Source organism: Cordyceps militaris (assembly GCF_000225605.1).
Source record: "Cordyceps militaris CM01 unplaced genomic scaffold CCM_S00002, whole genome shotgun sequence".
Lineage (NCBI taxonomy): Eukaryota > Fungi > Ascomycota > Sordariomycetes > Hypocreales > Cordycipitaceae > Cordyceps > Cordyceps militaris.
In genome coordinates this window covers 677,265-695,267 of record NW_006271970.1, presented here as the reverse complement: position 1 = coordinate 695,267, position 18,003 = coordinate 677,265, and the positions used below count along the sequence as shown (strand labels likewise).

General features: G+C 56.5%; 6 protein-coding genes across 6 annotated transcripts; 2 read left to right on the top strand and 4 right to left on the bottom strand.

Moving 5' to 3' along the window:
• Window positions 1-372: 372 nt before the first annotated feature.
• Window positions 373-4,574, top strand: CCM_02166 (Fungal specific transcription factor; the record flags this gene model as incomplete). The annotated part of the gene is made up of 3 exons (XM_006667319.1): window positions 373-878; window positions 1,388-1,510; window positions 1,616-4,574. The coding sequence occupies 3 exons, from the start codon at window positions 373-375 to the stop codon at window positions 4,572-4,574; spliced, it is 3,588 nt and encodes a 1,195-aa protein (XP_006667382.1).
• An 830-nt stretch (window positions 4,575-5,404) lies between these two features.
• On the top strand, window positions 5,405-6,577 carry CCM_02165 (lipoate-protein ligase A, putative; the record flags this gene model as incomplete). The annotated part of the gene is made up of 2 exons (XM_006667318.1): window positions 5,405-6,286; window positions 6,356-6,577. 2 exons carry the CDS (start codon window positions 5,405-5,407, stop codon window positions 6,575-6,577), a joined length of 1,104 nt encoding a protein of 367 aa, XP_006667381.1.
• A 312-nt stretch (window positions 6,578-6,889) lies between these two features.
• On the bottom strand, window positions 6,890-8,152 carry CCM_02164 (DNA repair protein Rad14, putative; the record flags this gene model as incomplete). Its single annotated transcript, XM_006667317.1, has 3 exons — window positions 6,890-7,308; window positions 7,363-8,014; window positions 8,072-8,152. 3 exons carry the CDS (start codon window positions 8,150-8,152, stop codon window positions 6,890-6,892), a joined length of 1,152 nt encoding a protein of 383 aa, XP_006667380.1.
• Window positions 8,153-8,617: 465 nt separating this feature from the next.
• CCM_02163 (inorganic phosphate transporter) lies at window positions 8,618-9,454 on the bottom strand (the record flags this gene model as incomplete). Its single annotated transcript, XM_006667316.1, has 3 exons — window positions 8,618-9,012; window positions 9,100-9,260; window positions 9,432-9,454. The coding sequence occupies 3 exons, from the start codon at window positions 9,452-9,454 to the stop codon at window positions 8,618-8,620; spliced, it is 579 nt and encodes a 192-aa protein (XP_006667379.1).
• A 3,710-nt stretch (window positions 9,455-13,164) lies between these two features.
• CCM_02162 (uncharacterized protein) lies at window positions 13,165-13,778 on the bottom strand (the record flags this gene model as incomplete). Its single annotated transcript, XM_006667315.1, has 2 exons — window positions 13,165-13,526; window positions 13,709-13,778. The coding sequence occupies 2 exons, from the start codon at window positions 13,776-13,778 to the stop codon at window positions 13,165-13,167; spliced, it is 432 nt and encodes a 143-aa protein (XP_006667378.1).
• A 3,081-nt stretch (window positions 13,779-16,859) lies between these two features.
• On the bottom strand, window positions 16,860-17,849 carry CCM_02161 (uncharacterized protein; the record flags this gene model as incomplete). Its single annotated transcript, XM_006667314.1, has 2 exons — window positions 16,860-17,552; window positions 17,697-17,849. The coding sequence occupies 2 exons, from the start codon at window positions 17,847-17,849 to the stop codon at window positions 16,860-16,862; spliced, it is 846 nt and encodes a 281-aa protein (XP_006667377.1).
• Window positions 17,850-18,003: the final 154 nt, after the last annotated feature.

Here is an 18,003-nt window from a genome sequence, read left to right as displayed (position 1 = left end):
AGTTTGATGAGGATCGCCAGATGGTCATAACTACGGTTATAATCTGCGAAAACTATAGTAGTAGAGATAGCGTGGAACAATTCAACATGTCGTTTGTTGGAATTTGCAGTCCAGCTGGCGCGTGACATGTCGTAGCGGACAAAGCAAAGGGGTCTGGCTGGTAAAGTGTCGGTCAGGTGGACAGTGTAACATGCTTATGGACAAGGATCAACTTGCCAACGCATTGTCTGGTGACATGGACCTGGCTGCAGAAACGGGGAGACTACGTGGTTCACGCGAGACATGCTGCGGTTGTTTGCGTCTTGTCTTGTACGGATATATTCCCAGTTCTCTTTGTTTCAAACGCCGAAGTTGTGGCACTATTCCGGCTTTATGATTGAAGGATGGGGAAGCGGCCCGGAAAGCCACAAATCAACGACGACGGGCGTTGAGAACCCAACAAGCCACAAAATTAAACTCAATGTGACGACGGGGGTAACAACCGGGGTGGAAAAGGACAAAGTTGGAAAAAGCGCAACTCGGCCGGTTTCCGTCTTTGACGTCTTTCAGAGCTGGGCGTGGCTTGTCTCTTGCCGGCCGGCGGGCCGTCTTGTCTTGTTGTTGGTTGAACAGAGAAAAAAGAAAGATCGCTTGGCATCTCCGCGTCTTCTTGGCTTTTTGTTAATGTCGGGTTATTTTATATATGATGGTATTCTCTGTTATTTGCTTTATCGAGTCGTGCTGGTAGTCGTAACTGTTCTTAGCTCGCCAACAAACACAGACTTGCCGTGCCGCCACTCACTACCAACACTAGCTGGCAAAAACACAGCCATCACACCACCATTCAACATCGGTACCATAACAGAAAAGACTGTTCGGGAAATTGTCAATATCAACTTGTACATCTTTGTACCACTGCTATTTTCCCGGATTTTTCTCTTGCCGCCCCCGCACTATCACCATGGTACCACTGTATCCACGCTTCTCCAGGTGACAACGGGGCTGCGGGCTGCGACCCGCCGTTCAAACGGACGAACCGCCTTTTTCCTCCATCCATCAACCTCACGATATTCCTCCCTCTCAACCCGTAGCCATCCTCGCCATCTCTGGGGCCTACCTCCCTCTCAATACCACATCCAGGTCTTCCGCCACCTCCATCTCCATTTTCCCATTTTCCATTCATTTCCACCAACCTCTGACCGCATACGACGTGCCACGACCTACCAGCGCCACCAACCGCCCACATATCACTAACGCACCATAGCCTTACCTGCGCAACACTCACCCAGCCCAACCGGCCGGCCTTCTTTTCTTCTCCCGCTCTCCCGCTCACCCCTCTCTTTCTCGCCAACTCTTGCGCTCGCCATTCCATTCGTCGCCAGCCCGCTTCCCCCCTCCGCTCGCATAGCCATGGTCAAGCCATGAATGTGACCTTTGGCAAGTCGGACTCTTCCGCCGCCGCCCCGAGGCAGATTCGCTTTGTCCACAACCAAGGCCAGCCGCCCTCCAAGCGCCGCCGGATCAACGCCGCGTACGCCCCCTCCCTCCCTCCTTGTTTTCTGCGAGCCCCTCTACGCACCTGCGACGCGTTTCGCACGACTAGTTCACTGACACGCAACCGCTTCGCTTCTTATAGATGCCTCACTTGTAGACGCCGCAAGACGCGCTGCGACGGCGAGCGCCCGACCTGCTCGACCTGCTCCAAAAACGGCCACAAATGTTTGGGCTATCCCGACGAGTCGAAGCGCGACGGCCCCGACATCGGTGACGACAACGACCACGAGCCAGCTACCACGGCGTCTTCGTCTTCCGCCGCTCACCATCGTCCCGACCCGCCAATCGGGGCCGAGGCCGACCGACCCTCCCGCGCAACGGACCGCGATACCGGGGACCGCGACACCCATGCTGCTCCCACCCGCATCGGCCCGCGAGCGCGCCCCTCCTTGGTCCAGCTACCTATCCTCGCGTCTCCGCACGCCGCCAACGCCATGGTCACGCCTCCGCACGCTGCCACGTTGGCCACACCAGCCGGTCTCGCGCCTTCGCCCTCGTCCTCCAGCCACCCGCCCCAGACGGGCTCGACAGATGACCTACCCTCGTCCCCGACGGCCCTGCGCCGCACGCAAAATTACAGCTACCGCATCCCCTACTTTCGCTACTTTGGTCCCACCGCCATCGTCCCCGGCTTCAAGCAGATGGTCGTCGCTGTCCGCGACCGCCGCCTGTCCACCTCGGCCACTGGCTCCCATCCGGGCACCTCGCCCCTTTCCACCCACAGCACCGTCTTTGCCGCCAGCTCCACCGGCAACAGCGATGTCGTCGTCGATGACCCGCCCTCGTATGACCCCAACGCCCCCGGGCCCGTTCATCCGCTCCTCCTACACCTCGTCGAGATCTTCTTCGCCCACGTCGGCTGCAACTTTCCCTTTCTCAAAAAAGAAAAGGCTCTCCGTCATATCCGCGAGAAGAGGGTTGAGCCCATCCTCGTCGACTCGATATGCGCCCTCGCTGCCCGCTTCTCGGACTCGCCCTCGCTAACGGGCGGCAACGACAAGATGCCCCGGACCGAACGCGGCCACGTCTTTGCCCAGCGCGCCAAGCAAGCCACCGTCGACACTTTCGCCTGCCCCAGCGTCGAGGCTGTTCAGGCCTGCTTGCTCATGGCCTATGAAGGCTTCGGTGCCAACCAGGACAGTGCTCTGTGGATGTATCTCGGCCTGGCCATTCGCATGGCTCTCGACCTCGGCCTACAGAAACGTGTCGGCATCAAGTATCAAGGCGAAAAGGACCCCTGGAACACGCAGCAGCGCAGTCGCGGGACCACCGACTCCGAGAGCCCAGAAGATCGCCGCCGTGACGACGGCGACCTTAGCGAAACTGGGCAGCGCGAGCTCGAGCAGGAACGCATCGACACGTTCTGGGCCGTTTTCGTCCTAGATCGCATCATCTCCTCCGGCACGGGCCGCCCCGTCACTCTCCGTGACGACGACTTTGAGCTTCCGTTTCCCGAAGCCAGCACGGATCCCAACACGGGCTGGCCGACGCTCTTCCCCGTGCTTGTGCAAATCGTGCACCTCTATGGTCGCGTGTCCGACGTGCTGAACAACATCCACCACGTCGACGACCTGACGCAGGACCGTTGGAGCAAGCTCAGCACCATGGAACACCAGCTGACACGGCTGTACAAGAACTGGGGCCACCGGCTGCAGTTCAACGTCAACAACTTTAAGCACTACCTCAAGGACGGCCAGGGCAACATCTTTATCCTGCTGCACCTGTGGTTCCACGCCCTCTTCATCAACCTGCATCAACCGACAGTGCTCATGGCGTTTGGCGAGCTGCGCAGCGAGCTCCAGCTGCTGCCCGACAGCCGCGAGCTGAGCATGAGCAGCGCAAAGACCATTTGCGATATTCTCTCCTTTGCCGACCTCATTGACCCCAAGAGCTTCATCGGCAACCCATTCACCAGCCAGCCCATCTACATTGCCGCCGGCGCCTTTCTCATGGAGTCGAGCGCCAACGCCTCTGAAGGCCCCTCGCGTGAGGCCTCACCGCCGCCGGCTACCGATCGCAAGAGCGCCGCGGCGGCCCGCGGTCGTTCGTCGCGCCATTCGATGCTCGCCTCGGCCGCCACGCAAAACTACCAGCGCTGCTACAACTCGCTCCAGGAGATTCACGGCTACTGGGGCGGCATCAAGTACATTCTAACCGCGCTGGACCAGAAATCCAAGGGAACGCGCGACGTCGAGACGTACACCACGGAAGAGTACGAGAGCACCAAGTCGCTGATGCTGCCGCCGCCCGTGCAGGCCAGCATCGGCGACCAGCTCAGCCGCCTCAATAACCAGGGTTCGCCCATCCCGCCCGGCGCCTTTGCGTGGAGCTTCTCCGGTACTGCCAACTCGCCCAACTCCAACTTTACCGCCATGTACCAGGCCGCGGCCCTGGGCGGCGGTAGCGGGGGCCTTGTTCAGTCCAGCAGCACCACCCCGACCGGCGGGCCTACCAAGGCCCCGTCCACTTCGTCGTCCCGTCCTCCGCCGCCGCAGCCCGTCTCGCGCAAAGAGGGCAGCACGCCCCCCGGTAATATGATCTACGACCCGATCCGCCCGACGCAGACGAGCACCATGTTCCCACCAGCGGTCCCGCAGCCCAACCTCTCGGCGCTCCGACACTCGCCGCACCAAGGCACCTCGGCCAGGATCGTCCCCAACGGCATGCGCTTCGAGAGCGTCAGCGATGACGCCAAGATTTTTGCGCCCCCGCCGCCACCCCCGCCCCCGCCGGCGTACGCGCCGACCAGCCAGCACGCAACGGCGGCATTTGACGCGGCTACGTTTGGTGCCACGCCGCCGCCTCCGCCACAACCACCACCACCGGCCGGTGACGTGAGCCACTCGTCAGCCACCATGTACGGCACCATGGCGCCGCAGTTTGGCACCTGGGGCGGCGGACCCATGATGGGCCAGATGGATGGCATTACGTTCAACAGCCGCGACATTGACGTCGAGGAGTTGGGGCTCCAGCAGGACCTGGTCAGTGGCTCCTGGCTGGACCTCACGACGGACATGCTGGGTTTGTTTGAGACTCCCTAGCTCAACATGCCCGGAAGCGGCCTTTTTTCTATGTATTATGTGTGTTTTATGGCATTGCAAGGTAGCAAGCGATGTATTCATCTTTCTGGAAATTATTTATCTGTGTGTGCTTGGAAACATGGGTGTTTGGAAGCGAGGGCAAAGCGAAAGCGTAAAAAGAGGTAGCTATTATTTTCACATCATGTCACTGTATGGCGCACTGGATGGAGTTTTGGACTTATGATATGAACATGTACTCTGCATAGGATCTTTGCTCACGGCGGATTTTCTTTTTACATGCTGAATGACAAAACACTTGGTCACTTTGATGAAAATCAACTATGGAACGGAATCGCAGCCGTGACGTAGCTCCTTTCTTATATATCGATTCAGAGAAGCCTTCGCTCGACATTGCCGCTTTTTCCGGTCTACGTGCACATACTAGATTTATAAACCTTGTACGGGCCGCACGCAGTAGGAGTTTCGGGTGGTGGCTGTTTTGTTGCCGTGGAAATTCACACCATGGCGATAATTGCACCAGATATATAATCGAAGGAGAAAATAGTGTTTCGGTTCATCAGTAAAAACGAAGCAAGTCATTGTATTGTTTGCAAACGTACAAGTGGTTTGCTGGTCATTCGTTGATACCACCCACACGCTCCGTAATAAATCTCCGATCCGGCCCCCATCAACTAAGTCAAGCCCTCCCTCAAGCTCACGACCTCACCCTCTCCCACCAACACCAACAACTACCGCTTCCACGCCCAATCGCACGCCATGCCTCACCAATAACCCGCACCTTCCCTCGACGCAAAAAGCCAAAGCCTTGCCCATTCCCGGCCCCCCCAACAATGGCTTGCCGACCGCGGCTCCTGTGCCAGCTCTCGCGCCGCCTCTTCTCGACGGCCGCGGCGGCCGACCCCTCGCACAAGACGCAAATCTACCTGTCGCGCTCCGCCGACCCGCTGCTGAACCTCTCGGTCGAGCACCACCTGCTGCGGACGGTGCCGGCCGACGCGACCGTGCTCATGCTCTACGCCAACGCGCCGTGCGTCGTCGTCGGGCGCAACCAGAACCCGTGGATCGAGACGGACCTGGCGCGCCTCGCCGGCGGTGGCGTGCAGCTCGTGCGGCGGCGCTCCGGCGGCGGCACCGTCTTCCACGATCCAGGCAACGTCAACTTCAGCGTCATTGGTCCGTCGGCCGCGTTTGACCGGGACCGGCACGCGGACATGGTGGTGCGCGCGCTGCGCCGCCTCGGGCGGCCGACCGCGCGCGTCAACGCGCGCCACGACATCGTCGTCGACGAACCCGGTGCCACCTTCAAGGTCTCGGGCTCCGCGTACAAGCTCACCCGGCTGCGGTCGCTGCACCACGGCACCTGCCTGCTGCGCAGCCCGCACCTCGACGCCATTTCGGGGCTGCTGCGCGCGCCGGCCGCGCCGTTTGTGCGCGCCCGCGGCGTGGAGAGCGTGCGCAGCCCCGTGCGCAACCTCGACCTCGACGCCGACGCGTTCCGCGACGCCGTCGTCCGCGAGTTCGAGGCCATGTACGGGCCGCCCGACGTGCGCGCCGTCGTCGAGGACGGCCCCGCGCGCGCCGTGGATCCCGTCCGCCGCGGCTATGCCGAGATGGCGTCCCGCGAGTGGCTGTACGGCCAGACGCCGCGGTTCACGCTGAGCACGCACCCGACGGAGCAGGACCCGCGGCCGCGGCCGAAACTCCCGTTTGAGGCATGTTCTTTGAGGAGCGCGCGCGCGCGCAGTCGCTTGTGGCGGCGGTTTTGCTAACGGTGTGCATAGGAACGCGTCTATATTGAGGCAAAGCAGGGCGTCATCGAGCGCTTTCAGGTGGAAAACGGAAACGGCGCGCGCAGGGATCTCTCTTCTTTGGTCGGCGTCACCATGTACAACATCAACGACTGGTCCGCGCAGCTTGCCGACGCAGGCATCGCGAGCCACCAAGCACAGCCTATCGGGAACTGGCTGAATAGTATTCTCGGGACTGCATTCACAAGGCAATGAGCATTTCAATCGGCAGCGACCTATTCTCATCTCGCATTTCGCATATTTGTATTTGGCCTTGGGCTCTGTATATCAATCATCACATATCATCATGTATTATCATAGCGCTACATGGCCACTTCATGTACCTTGCATACCTCGTCGTGTAGTAGGGAATTCCAGCTTTGTTTATACAACTTTTCTATATCATGTATCATAAAATGCAGCGTCTATCAATGCAACAATCGTCCCAAGGTATATCCGTCAACGCCCGTTCACCCAATGCAAGCCACGTCCGCCCCTTATCTACTCCCCAAACCCAGCCCTCATCCCTCACAGCTCCAGCTCCTCCACCTCCATCCCGCACGTCGCGCACGTCTTGACCGTCATGCCGTCCTCGTTTTCCACCGTCCGGCCCCATTCGTGCACGTGCTTTCCGTGACCGCCCACCGCATCGCCAAACTTGCTGGCGCCGGTGGTGCCGAGGTGGCCGGCTTGGCGGCGAAACGCGTCCGTCCGCGTCTTGCGCTTGAGGTCCGTCAGCTTCTCCTTGAACTGGCGCTCCTTGCGGGCCTTTTTCTGGGCCTCGCGGCGCGCGTACTCGGCGTCGAGCGCGTCGGCCGAGCCCCATTTCGTCTGCACCGCGTACTCCTCCACCTGGCACCGCAGGAACAGCATCATGTCGTGCCAGTGCGACTTGTGCGGGTTGGGTTTGGAGAGATGCGGCAGCAGGTCCGGGTCGCGTAGCTCGGCTGCGCGGTGGTCAGTAAACTCAAACGTCAACCGTGTCTTGGGGGGGGGCGTACGATCTGTGAGCAGATAATCCTCCTTGCACTCCGTCTTGGTCAGCAGCGAGTACTTGTCTGGCAGATTGTTCTTGCACTTGTTGCACACGCAGAGATGAAAGACCTCCTCCCAGACCCAGTCCACCTCGAGGCTGCCACACTCGCGGCACTTTTTCCGCGTCTTCTCGTCGTCCAGCACGCTGATGCCCGGCTCAAACGGGCCCGCCTTTTGCCGGCGCAGCGTCCGTAGCAGCTGCAGCTTCTCCCACTCCCGCATCGTCATGTCCTTGGGCCGCTGCGGCTGCTGGTCATCGCCGCCGCCGGGCTTGGATGCGCCGCCCAGCGCGCGGTTGTGCGGGTCGTCCTCGGTCGAGAGGAAGCCGCCCTTGGTGTCCGTCATGGCGCTCATGTCGTAGTCGACAAACTTGGCAAACTTCTTGACCGGCCGCAGCGCCTCCGCCGCGTCGCCGCGATCGCGCCCGTCCCGATTCGTGCCCGTGTCGGCGGCGGCGGCGGCCAGAGGACGCTTGCCGTTGGCCGGCTTGGAGACGTAGACGTCATCGGTTGGGACGAAGCCGGCGGCCGTCTTGGGAAGGGTGGGCGCGGTGCCTGCTGCGCGCTGCTCGGCTTCTCGTTGATCGCGAATCGCTTTGGCTTTTAACCGGTTTTCTTCCTGGTTGTCAAAGGTCAGAAAGAATGCATGCGCGGATCATCTGGACAGCAGACTCACTATGCGCCTCCGCTGGTCGGGCGTGAGTGGCGACTTGGCGGGTGGCCGCGAAGTCGGTGGTGGCGTCTTTGACCGCTCCATTGTTGAGCAAGAATTTGCCGTATCCTGTATTTGCCGTATCCTGTCGAAAATTGCCCGGTGGACCTGTATAATTGCAGCACAGAGTAACCTCTGTGATTGCAAAGTTGAAAATGCGGGCTAGGTTGGAGGGGCTGCGTCGCAGATTCACGCCAGCGATCCGTCGTCATCGCCACCCACTCACGTCTACACGTGATCCTATTTGAAAGTGGAATACCACGTCGCAAATCGCATAACTCATCACGTATGGCCATATAACTTGATACCAGACATAGCTTGTTGCCAGACAAGATTAATGCAGATTATTACCAGACCGCATTGGCACGTTAACTAATCTTACAACGCGGGCGTACCCGTCGTTTGCTACCATTGCCCAATCGTAGTGCATCCAAAACCAGGGCTATTCCGCTCTCTATAATGTCCCGTAACCCTCTCCACCCCGTCTATCATCATTCAATGTACGCGTATCTACTCCTCCTTGGCGCCGCCACGGCCGGCCTTCTCGGCAGCCTCGACAGCCTTCTTGTCGCTCTGGGTCTGGCCGCCCTGCAGGGCGCTCATGAAGCCGGCGGCGGCCTTGAAGGGGCGCTTGAGCTCGCCGGCAGCGGGCTGGCCGTAAAGGTGGATCTTGACCAGATTGCTCTCGAACAGGGACTTGACAGGGATGATGGACTGGATCATGAGGGGGTTGGTGTACTTCATGTACAGGTGCATGAAGCCCATCATGCCGACGGCCATGAGCTGACCGCGGAAGGCCTGTTTGAGCTGGGCGGTGTCGTAAGCGTGGATGGTGGTGGTGACGAGCTTGCCCTCCTCGGAAGAGCCCATGGGGGCAGGCTCGACGTACTTGAGGGTGGTCATGTCTATTGCCAGTTAGTACCTGTTTTGCCGTCGCGTGACACTGGTAACGGCCGCCGAGGCAATATCGTAGTCGTCGGTCGTTGACGTACCCTTCTTTTTGTTGATCTGGGTCATGATGTAGGCGTAGATGAGGGCAATAACAACATTACTACCAATGTAGACGGCGCGGACCGTGTTGAGAACCTGGGGATCTTCGAAGGGGATGCGCTTAGACACCTGCATCATACCAAGGATGATGATCAGGTTGGTGCTACATCAATCTAGTTAGCCATTGTCGTCGCATAGACTGCGCATCGCGCGAGCTCTTCCCGCAACCACGTCCGCCTGTCTGTTGCATGTCGCTGGTCGATGTCGTCGGAAACAGGGGGTTCGAGCGTTGGTTCGGTAGCCCAGAAGCGAAAATCAGCGAGTGACTCCTTACATTTGGGGGCTGAGGCCGGCCATTGTGAATAACTGCAGCGAGGTGGAGAGTAGACGGGTACAGGAGTTGAGGAGCGGAAAGGACTCGGGAGACGGCGAGTAAGAGATGGACAGAGTTACGACAAGAGGGGTGTTGAGAAGCCAAGATGGAAGCGCAGAGAAAAGAGGCGAATTTTAACGTGGCGTTGTTACGCTGGCCTTTTGCCCAGCCACAGATCCCATAACTACCTAGGCAAACTCCGAATGTGTGGCGTCAAGTGTGGCTTGGACACCCCGTCTTTTGTCCGTTTCTTACCCTATACTCTTGACATAGTTGATATGAGCTCGCGAATAGGTCAGCATTGCAAAATAGGGTGATCTCAGATTCGAACCTCAAGCATAGCCAAAAAGCGGTTTCAATGAAGTTTTTTTCAAATATATTTTCTTTAAGGTTCGAGACGGGGCATTGGAAACGCTTACGGCAGGTAGTTTGTATGTGAAGAAGCTTCGCTGATGGATTTGGCGATTTCCAATTTTAGAGATTTTTAGCTAAGATAGAAATTGATCGGGGCTCTAGGCAACCCCTATCTCACAATTTGACAGGGCCTCGTGTGCTTCTCGGACACAATGCCAATTTGCAGTCGTTTGGTCAACACATCTTGGCACTCAGTGGCCTGTTACAACACCGCCCCGTCCAAGTTGCCTGTTTACTGCGAGAAGAGTAGCTGTTCAAAAACATTCGTCTCGAAATCGGTGCATCGAGCATGTCTTGCTAAATTTTGCCGTCGTCGACTCTGCTGCGCCGACGGGTCCAAGAATGATCTCGGGACAGGACCAGGACGTTTGCCAGCCTGCGGCTCCTCGGTCGGGCACGTTTTGACAGAGCAAATTCCATGACTTTTGAATGATATATCCATACACGGTGGACTATACCCTCGCTACTTTACCCAAGGAGATACTCCGCTCTGGATCTCGTCTCTCTGCCAATGGCTGGCGATGCACAATAACATAAATTGTCGCATGTCAATCGCAGATATGGGTGTGCTGCCATAGATCTGGTTGGAGGACGCTGGTAATCCCCGGAGCATTGGTTGCTCTTTGGAGTAAGATTTTTCGGTTGTGTCATTACCGATGGTGCCAACTTGGGTCTCAACAGGCGTGCTGAATTGGCGTCGATGACTTCACGACTGGGTAGGCAAATCATTGCCACAAGGGATAATAGTCTCACCAAACTGCAGTTTCGTTATCCTAACCAACTGCGAGGAGAATTCGTTGGTAGATTCGGCAGCGGCGGGCTCAACGTGCTCACATTCGAGTAAAGTCAACCAAGGGAACACTATGAGTATTAACATGGGTGAGGTTAGGTAAAGCAAAGCGCGCTAGCTGCGACAGAAAACAAACAGAATATCGTCAGCCATGAAAATAGGACTAGTTATTTGACCTGTCATTGCATCGGAATGGGCTAGCTCTAGCATCGTATCCTGGAAAGGCATGTGGCGATTCCTTTCATACGGATCTGACAGTGCATAAACGAGTCCCGATGGAGAGCGATACCCGAAACGCCTAATAAAGTAACTTCGCTCGCCTTGCCATTCAGCTGAAGGACCTCAAGCTACGAAGAAGATTGATACCAAGTCCGAGATCTACTCTTCCACTGTTGGGCCATGGCAAGCCACGCATGCAACAGTCCACGCGTCGCTCTCCCATCACATGCCCTCGCGATACGCAGACGCCTACGCAACACGCAGCCTGATTCCGGCCATGATGCGCAATTTCTCAAGGCGCAGCAGGACCCTATCGCAATGTCCATTCCTGTCTCCTCGCGCACTTGTGACCGCCGTTCTACCATACCGCTGTATAATAAGCCCCACTGAGGCTGACTCTAACGGATGTCCCTTTCTGCGCATGACACTAATCAAATCACAGGTTCCCGAGCCCCTAGATGGACGTCATGATGCACCGCCTTGCTGTGCGTCACGCCCCTCGTGGGAGAGGAGCGAGGCGAGCATGTATCAACTAGAAAAAGGTACATCCGGAGCTAAGAGGGGCGTATCGACGGGCTCCATTAAGACGACTTTTACGCCTTGTTCAACTGAAAGGGTCCGCCGCGTCAGCGTGGTTGCTTTTTTATTTGTAAAAGCCAGACTGGGTGGCCATCGAAGTGTTCTACTGGTTAGCGTCATGCAAGTGAACGAAGTGCAGGACCGGGGTTGTGATTGGCCGTGTAGACGAGGGTGTGTTGTTAGGCCGGGAAGCCTTCATCTCACTCCCCAGATCCACACACACCAGCCCTCGGGAGATGGGGAGATGGGGGGACTTCAAGGCAAAGTGCTTAGAGACAGGATACACGGTGCTGCACTGTATGTTTCCATCTTCTTTCACCTACAACGTCCTGTCAAAGCACTGAACATCGTATCATATGTTCAAAGCCTTGGTTGAACCACGCTCGGTACTAGTTCTGCCCTGCCACGCTAATTGCCTAGCTCATCTCGCCTTGAATCACCAGCCTTGTTCAGTCGAGCTGAACATATGGCCGTCGCTCCACCGCCAAATTTCCATTCCCTTGACCTCATAATTGTACCCTTTTGTTGGTTAGCGTATAAGTATGATAGTAAAAATTCGGTACTCGTCGCTCGCCTTGCCGGGATGCTGCGCACTGCCCACCGGCCGAGTCGAACTCTCGTTCGGCCGGAGCCTGACAACAGTACAACACTGGAAACATCACGGACTCGACTTGATGAGCTGTATTTATCAAAGAAAGTGTAACAACTTGAGAAATTTCAAGGACCTATGCCTGAATGCTTTGACTCTTTATCCTATTCCATCCGAAGCCGCTACAATCCCAGGATACTGGTAATCCTGAAGTGGCTGTTCGCTAGCTTGGGGGTTAAATCCCCATCAGCATCGAGACGCGAGCATCACCGAGTAGCCGGGAGCGCTATTCCGCAGATAATATAGCATGTCCATCTGTGGTTGATCGCCGTTGACTGCATCTCACGGACCCGACCGCGTCGGCCCTCTGCAGCGCAACCGAGCCGCCCCCATTCCCCGCCGCTCTAAGTGCAAATCCAAGGCTGTGAACAGCCTTACTTATCCTTCCGCATCGGCCATGACCCGAATAGTATAGCTGCATCGGCGCCGCAGCGGCACGTAGCACTCGACAGCTGCTTCAACAAAGCGTACCTGCACAGGGGGTGCGGAGGCGAGGTTCGCTGCATGAGAAGGGGTGTCGTTGAGGCAAGACCCCGTCCTGACCAACCTGGTTGCAGCCAGGCTGGCCATACATATGTGAGGAAAGAAGTGATGATAATATAGGTGTTGTTGACTATCGGGCCATCTGCCTCGGTTGCATGGCCGACACTTGGACAGCCTGCTCAGGTTTTCAGCTTTATCATACTTTGCTTAATAAGGGAGCTGTCAATCAAGTAAATTAGACTACGTTGCCGACTCTCCCGAAGTCCCATATTGCCTATCGTACGACGACGGTTGGTAGCTGTTGGTACCGATCTGCCTCTTCCGCCGTATAACACCCGAGGCCTTAAATTGACAACACAATTGACCATGAGCGGCAAAGCATCGTTGTTTGCGCAAAATTGCAATATATTACACAATAGAATACATAATTAGGTTAGCGTACAAGCTACGACTTCTTGCTCCCATCAGCGTTCGGCCGTCCAGCACAGATCGGACATGAAGCTACGACGGTGCAGATACGCCCGTTGTTTCCGCGCTATTCGTCACGACCGTCTCCATAGTTAGTCGCCGTTCCAGCGTTTCCGCTCGCGTCGGCGGTCGTCGTCCTTTCGAAAGTCGCCCTTCATGTACACCCAGCCGCCGGCGACGGCATTGGCGGCGCCGAGGCCAACAGCCGAACCGCGGACCAGTCCCCGCGCGGAAAACTTGGCGCGCAGCCCCTGCGGGCGGCGCAGCGCGAGCAGCGCGTAGAGGCCGGACCAGGCAGCCGTCAGGCCCGCGCTAGCCGTGGTGAAGCCCGATAGGTTGAGGTACGAGGAGAAGAGGAGCGTCGGGGTGAAGAGGAAGAGCGGGACGGGCTGCAGCGGCCGGGCGTGCAGCGCCGTGACGAGGGTGGCGAGCAGGGAGGGCGGCAGGGACGATGCTGAGCAGATGCTTGTGTAAGCCAGCGTTTTTTTGTCTTTGTGTGGGTTTAAAGGGGAGGGGGGGCGCGTGGCGTGGTTCGGGTTGCGTTGCGTTGCGTTGAATGCGAGGGGAGAGGTCGCGTGGCGCGCGCAGGTTGGTGAGGGGGGAAACAAGGGAATTCAGGCTGGGCTCGCTACTCACTACCCCAGTCCTCTATGCGTTGAAGAATGGACTTTTCCGACGGGAGAGGACTGTTGTCGCCGGAGGCCATTGCGAAAGGGGTGCGACGAATGGCGCAGGGACAAATTGGTGTTGATGGCTGGAAGCTTGGAGCCCGTGCCCGGCATGGGAAAAATTATGTCGTCACCACCCGGGCTTGGCTCGCTGGCCAATGGGCGGTCGGCGTGAGCAGAAAACGCCCAACCAGCTCGTTTCAATTTTTTTGCATAAGATATGGTCTGACGACCGATTGAGGTGGTGGGACTTTTTTGAGTGGGCTATGGTCTGAGGCACGGATTATTACTATTTTTTTGTTCTTCTGGTTGATAATTGGAGAGAAACGAGGCTGGTCGGAATCAATCGCGGAAGCTCGGTAGCTGGCTTTAACTACGGATAGCTGTTGTCGAAGCCACGCAGCCCACACACCACCTGCCAAGTCTGCAGGGTGGCGGCAGACCGATACTACAGAGCATGATATTGCAAGTCACAAGTGTGATTGGAGAGAATACGATGTGGAAGTCCAACGGTGGCTCTCCGGGGTCTGGGGTGTTGGGAGCAAAGCTGATCAATATTTGCTAGTGCTGTATAATATATGCAAGTATTTCAAAATTGTTCTGAATTGCTTTTTCAACGTCCTTCGTTTCAATGCGTTTTATTGCAGAACTTTGTGTCCCCTAATGAACGGGATGGGGGCCAAGATGCGAGACAATTGAAACCCGCCCGTTGTTAGATACGCTAATCCTACATATGAGTGCATTTCCGGTCTCGGCCTCTTCTTTTCTTATTTCCTGGTTTTTTTCCTAGTTGAGTGGTAATAGCGGACTATTGTCTCACGGTTCATCAGCGCAAAAGCAGCCTTGTCTATCCCCTAAACATGTGACAGTTTATGGTACCCAATGAACGTCGATACCAATGACTTCAAATTACACTCAAGCGGCAATTCGCTGAAAGGGACCAACTCTTGAACAGTCTTCACCTCCTCGCCTCCCGCCAATCAAGTGTCTCCATCTCCAGCCTGTCAGAACTCTTGCTCCTCCAGCCACACCCCAAGTAACTACCGGCTCACCCCCTTGTCCTACCTCAGCCCTGGCGGGCGATGGATATCTTTTGGGAGCTTCCGTTGGGTGACTGGCCGCGCTCCATATTGCCGTTGCTGTCAATTATACTAAAAGAGGTATTAATCTATGCTTAAAGAAGAGGGAATTAAAGTTGTCCCTAGCCCTTGTTTTGTCTAAAAAGGGGTCCAGACTGGTGGCGGGCCTCTTCTCAAATCCCTCGCTCCGCCGACTGCCCGTGCGGCGGGCTTGCAGAGAACGTGGCGTGGAAGAAGGAAGCATCTTAGCAAAATGCGCAGTTCATAAGGTCAAGGCCCCCCAAAAAACACAAGGGGTACGGACTTGTCTGCGCACGCCCGCCATCGGGCCTTCATCCTACGCCCCCAAGATCCAGGCACGCTTATTCAGGGACGGCTTATTTTACGGGTTGCGGGAGGATTGGACGCAGCACGCAAGTCCGCCAAGGGGAAAAGCCCGTCTAACAGGGCATTCTTCAGGGCTTCGCCAGACAGAAAGCAAAAGAAGGCTGCCAGAAACTTGTCAACTCGTCTACGCGACCAATCAGCTTTCACGGTTTGTGTGCCGACCCCCTTGTCCGTGTTGCCAGAAAGGGTAATTTAGCCAAGTCGTACAAACAGTCTCCAGCATCATGCACCGACGAACCAGGGTACAGAACTTGAGCATGGCAAGGCAGAGAACATGGGAGTAAGTGGAACAGTACGAGCAATGTCTCGACTCGCTGGGCGCCTGGTTGCCCTTGGCGCTCCATCCTGCAGTGGCGGGCACAATGTTTCAACTTGGCGAATTCAGCCCTACTGATGAGTTAGGTGCCATGACCAATCTACAACCTGGTGGCTGAGCTCCTGGTGTGCGATGTGCAGGTCCACGCGGCGCGGATACGGCTTGGCATGGTACCATACAGTACCTCTTGGAAGAGCTGTCTTGTAGCTGGGTTCGGGTACAAAGGCGGCACTACTGAAGAAGAACATATGGCCTATTTTCGCAATTGATGATAGAAATGCTTTTCAAAGGAATTCTCCTTTCTTCTGGCGGCGGATCATCGGAGGTTTTGTTTCGGCTGCTGTCATGCAATACAAAGGGACTGTAATTGCTTTTGTGCCGGATTTTTTGATCAGCAACAATCTAACCCGCATCGGCTCGTTTATTGCGGAGACGACCCCCCCTCGATCAATTCTTCGATGACGTATTTGGTCGGTGCTGCGCTGTGTGGGACACCGTGCGCCCAGCTCGAACAAAAAAAAGTGTCCGGGCCGGGGCCGACTCTATCGGCCTTGGTAATGCCGCCCCGGATCTCATCTGACCAGTCTGTGGACATTTTTGGCTTTTATACGTGTTTATTTTTATTCTTGTTTCAGTTGTCAGCTAGTTAGTGCCCTTTCCACTCCGTGTCTTGTCCATTGACAACGGCGGAGCGTGCCCCAAGTGGCACTGGCTGTGCTCGATACAAGTGCTGGCTCGTGGTACTCTCTGGTCGCAGTATGCCTGGTCCGCCATTTCGTGTAGTACACTGGAAACTTTGTCTGGTATACTATTTTTAATCGTCTCGCTGGCTACATAGCCGTGGACTTTGTAATTTCACTTGGGTACTCACCACTCGTATAGCATGGAATCGCGGCTCTTACACATGCGCATTCATCTACTCGCCATTAGAATGGTTGGATAGTATCCTGCGTATTACGCAGTTACTCCGCGTCTGTAGTAAAACATCCCTATGGTAATTGAAGTTTGTGTGGAAAGTGAAGAGAAATCGTCGTTACTTTTGTCCGGTCTATATAACACCATGTATGGAGTAGCAAAGCTGTGAATCTCGCCTAACTAGTTACTAAAACGCTTCTAGTAAAGAGGATTCGGGCAGTAGAAAAAATTGATCAAGATCAAGGCCCACACCGAATTAACACCAAAGACGAAACTCGCATCTGAAAGAAACCCAAAGTGCTTGCAGCAGCGATATGAATACACGTGTAGAAGGAAGAAATGCTGGTCGTGACATCATGCCAATGTATGCTGAAGAAGCAATCAAGAAAAACGTATCGTCATGTATGCTCTGTGTCTTTTTTCTAGCGGTGGTAGGGCCAGAGATCAGCACCAGCAGTCTGCAGGCTGGCAAAGGCCTGAAACTGCATATATTCGTCGGGCGGTGTCAGGACCGTGAATGCGTGCGGGTTCGACGTAGTAGAGAGGAACGAGTTGCTCATGCCCGCCGACGTACTCGGATCACGCGGGTAGGCGTCGGGCCAGACAGCGCCCGACTGGTACCCGCAGTCGTGGTAGTGCATCGAGTATGGGAGGTGCTGCTGTTGCTGGTGCGCGGCCAGGCCGGCGTCGTAGGGGCTGGCGAGGGCGGCCTCGAAGTCGCCGCTCTCCGAAATGGTGGCGAAGCTGGCGGCGAGGCAGTAGGGGCTGCCTGTGACGGAGGGGGCGGCCGAGGCGCGGGGCGATGTGAAGTCGGCGTCGGGCTCCGTCGACGAGCGCGACTGCGCGGCCGAGGAGCAGGTCGACTTGCGCCGTGACTGGGAGCCCTTGCGGACGCGGTTCTGCTGCCCCGCCTGTGTGCTTCGTCGCGAGGGCGACCCCGCGTTACTGGCGTTCCGGCTCAGCGAGTCGTCAATGGCGCTACCACCATCGGTCGAGCACCGGCTGCTGCCCCTCTTGCCCCGGCGAGAGCATCGTGCCTCGCTGCGATTGTAGACGCAAGCATGGGCGCTGGAGACGCAGCGATCACAACCGTTCTTTTCACCGCTGCATTTTAACTGGAAAGCGTGAGAATATGGTTAGCGGACTGGCATGGCAGAGGTGAAAGGAGCAAACGGGCACCGGAGAAGGTGAGGTGGTGTTTGGCAGCTGGCAATGGCGGGTAGTTGGCAGACCGGCCGGCACCCCAACTTCAACCGTACAAACTCGTCGCCCTGTGGTGAGAGGCTTACCTTTTTCTCATGGCAGCGGTCGCACGCTTGATGTTGACTCGATCGAGCAGAGATGGGATCATACGCGAGACGAATGTTTTGCACCTCGGAGGTGTCGCGGTCGTATTTCCAAGTTGCAAACATGTTGACGTGCTTGTCGTGTGTGGGGATGCGACAAGGTGCGTATGTCTATGTGTATGTCTGAATGGCGGGTTGCCAAGTCGATGGTGCTAACTTGTGGCGCAGGAAGCTAAAGAAGAGCGATACCATCAACTTTATAACAAAAACGGGCGGTTTT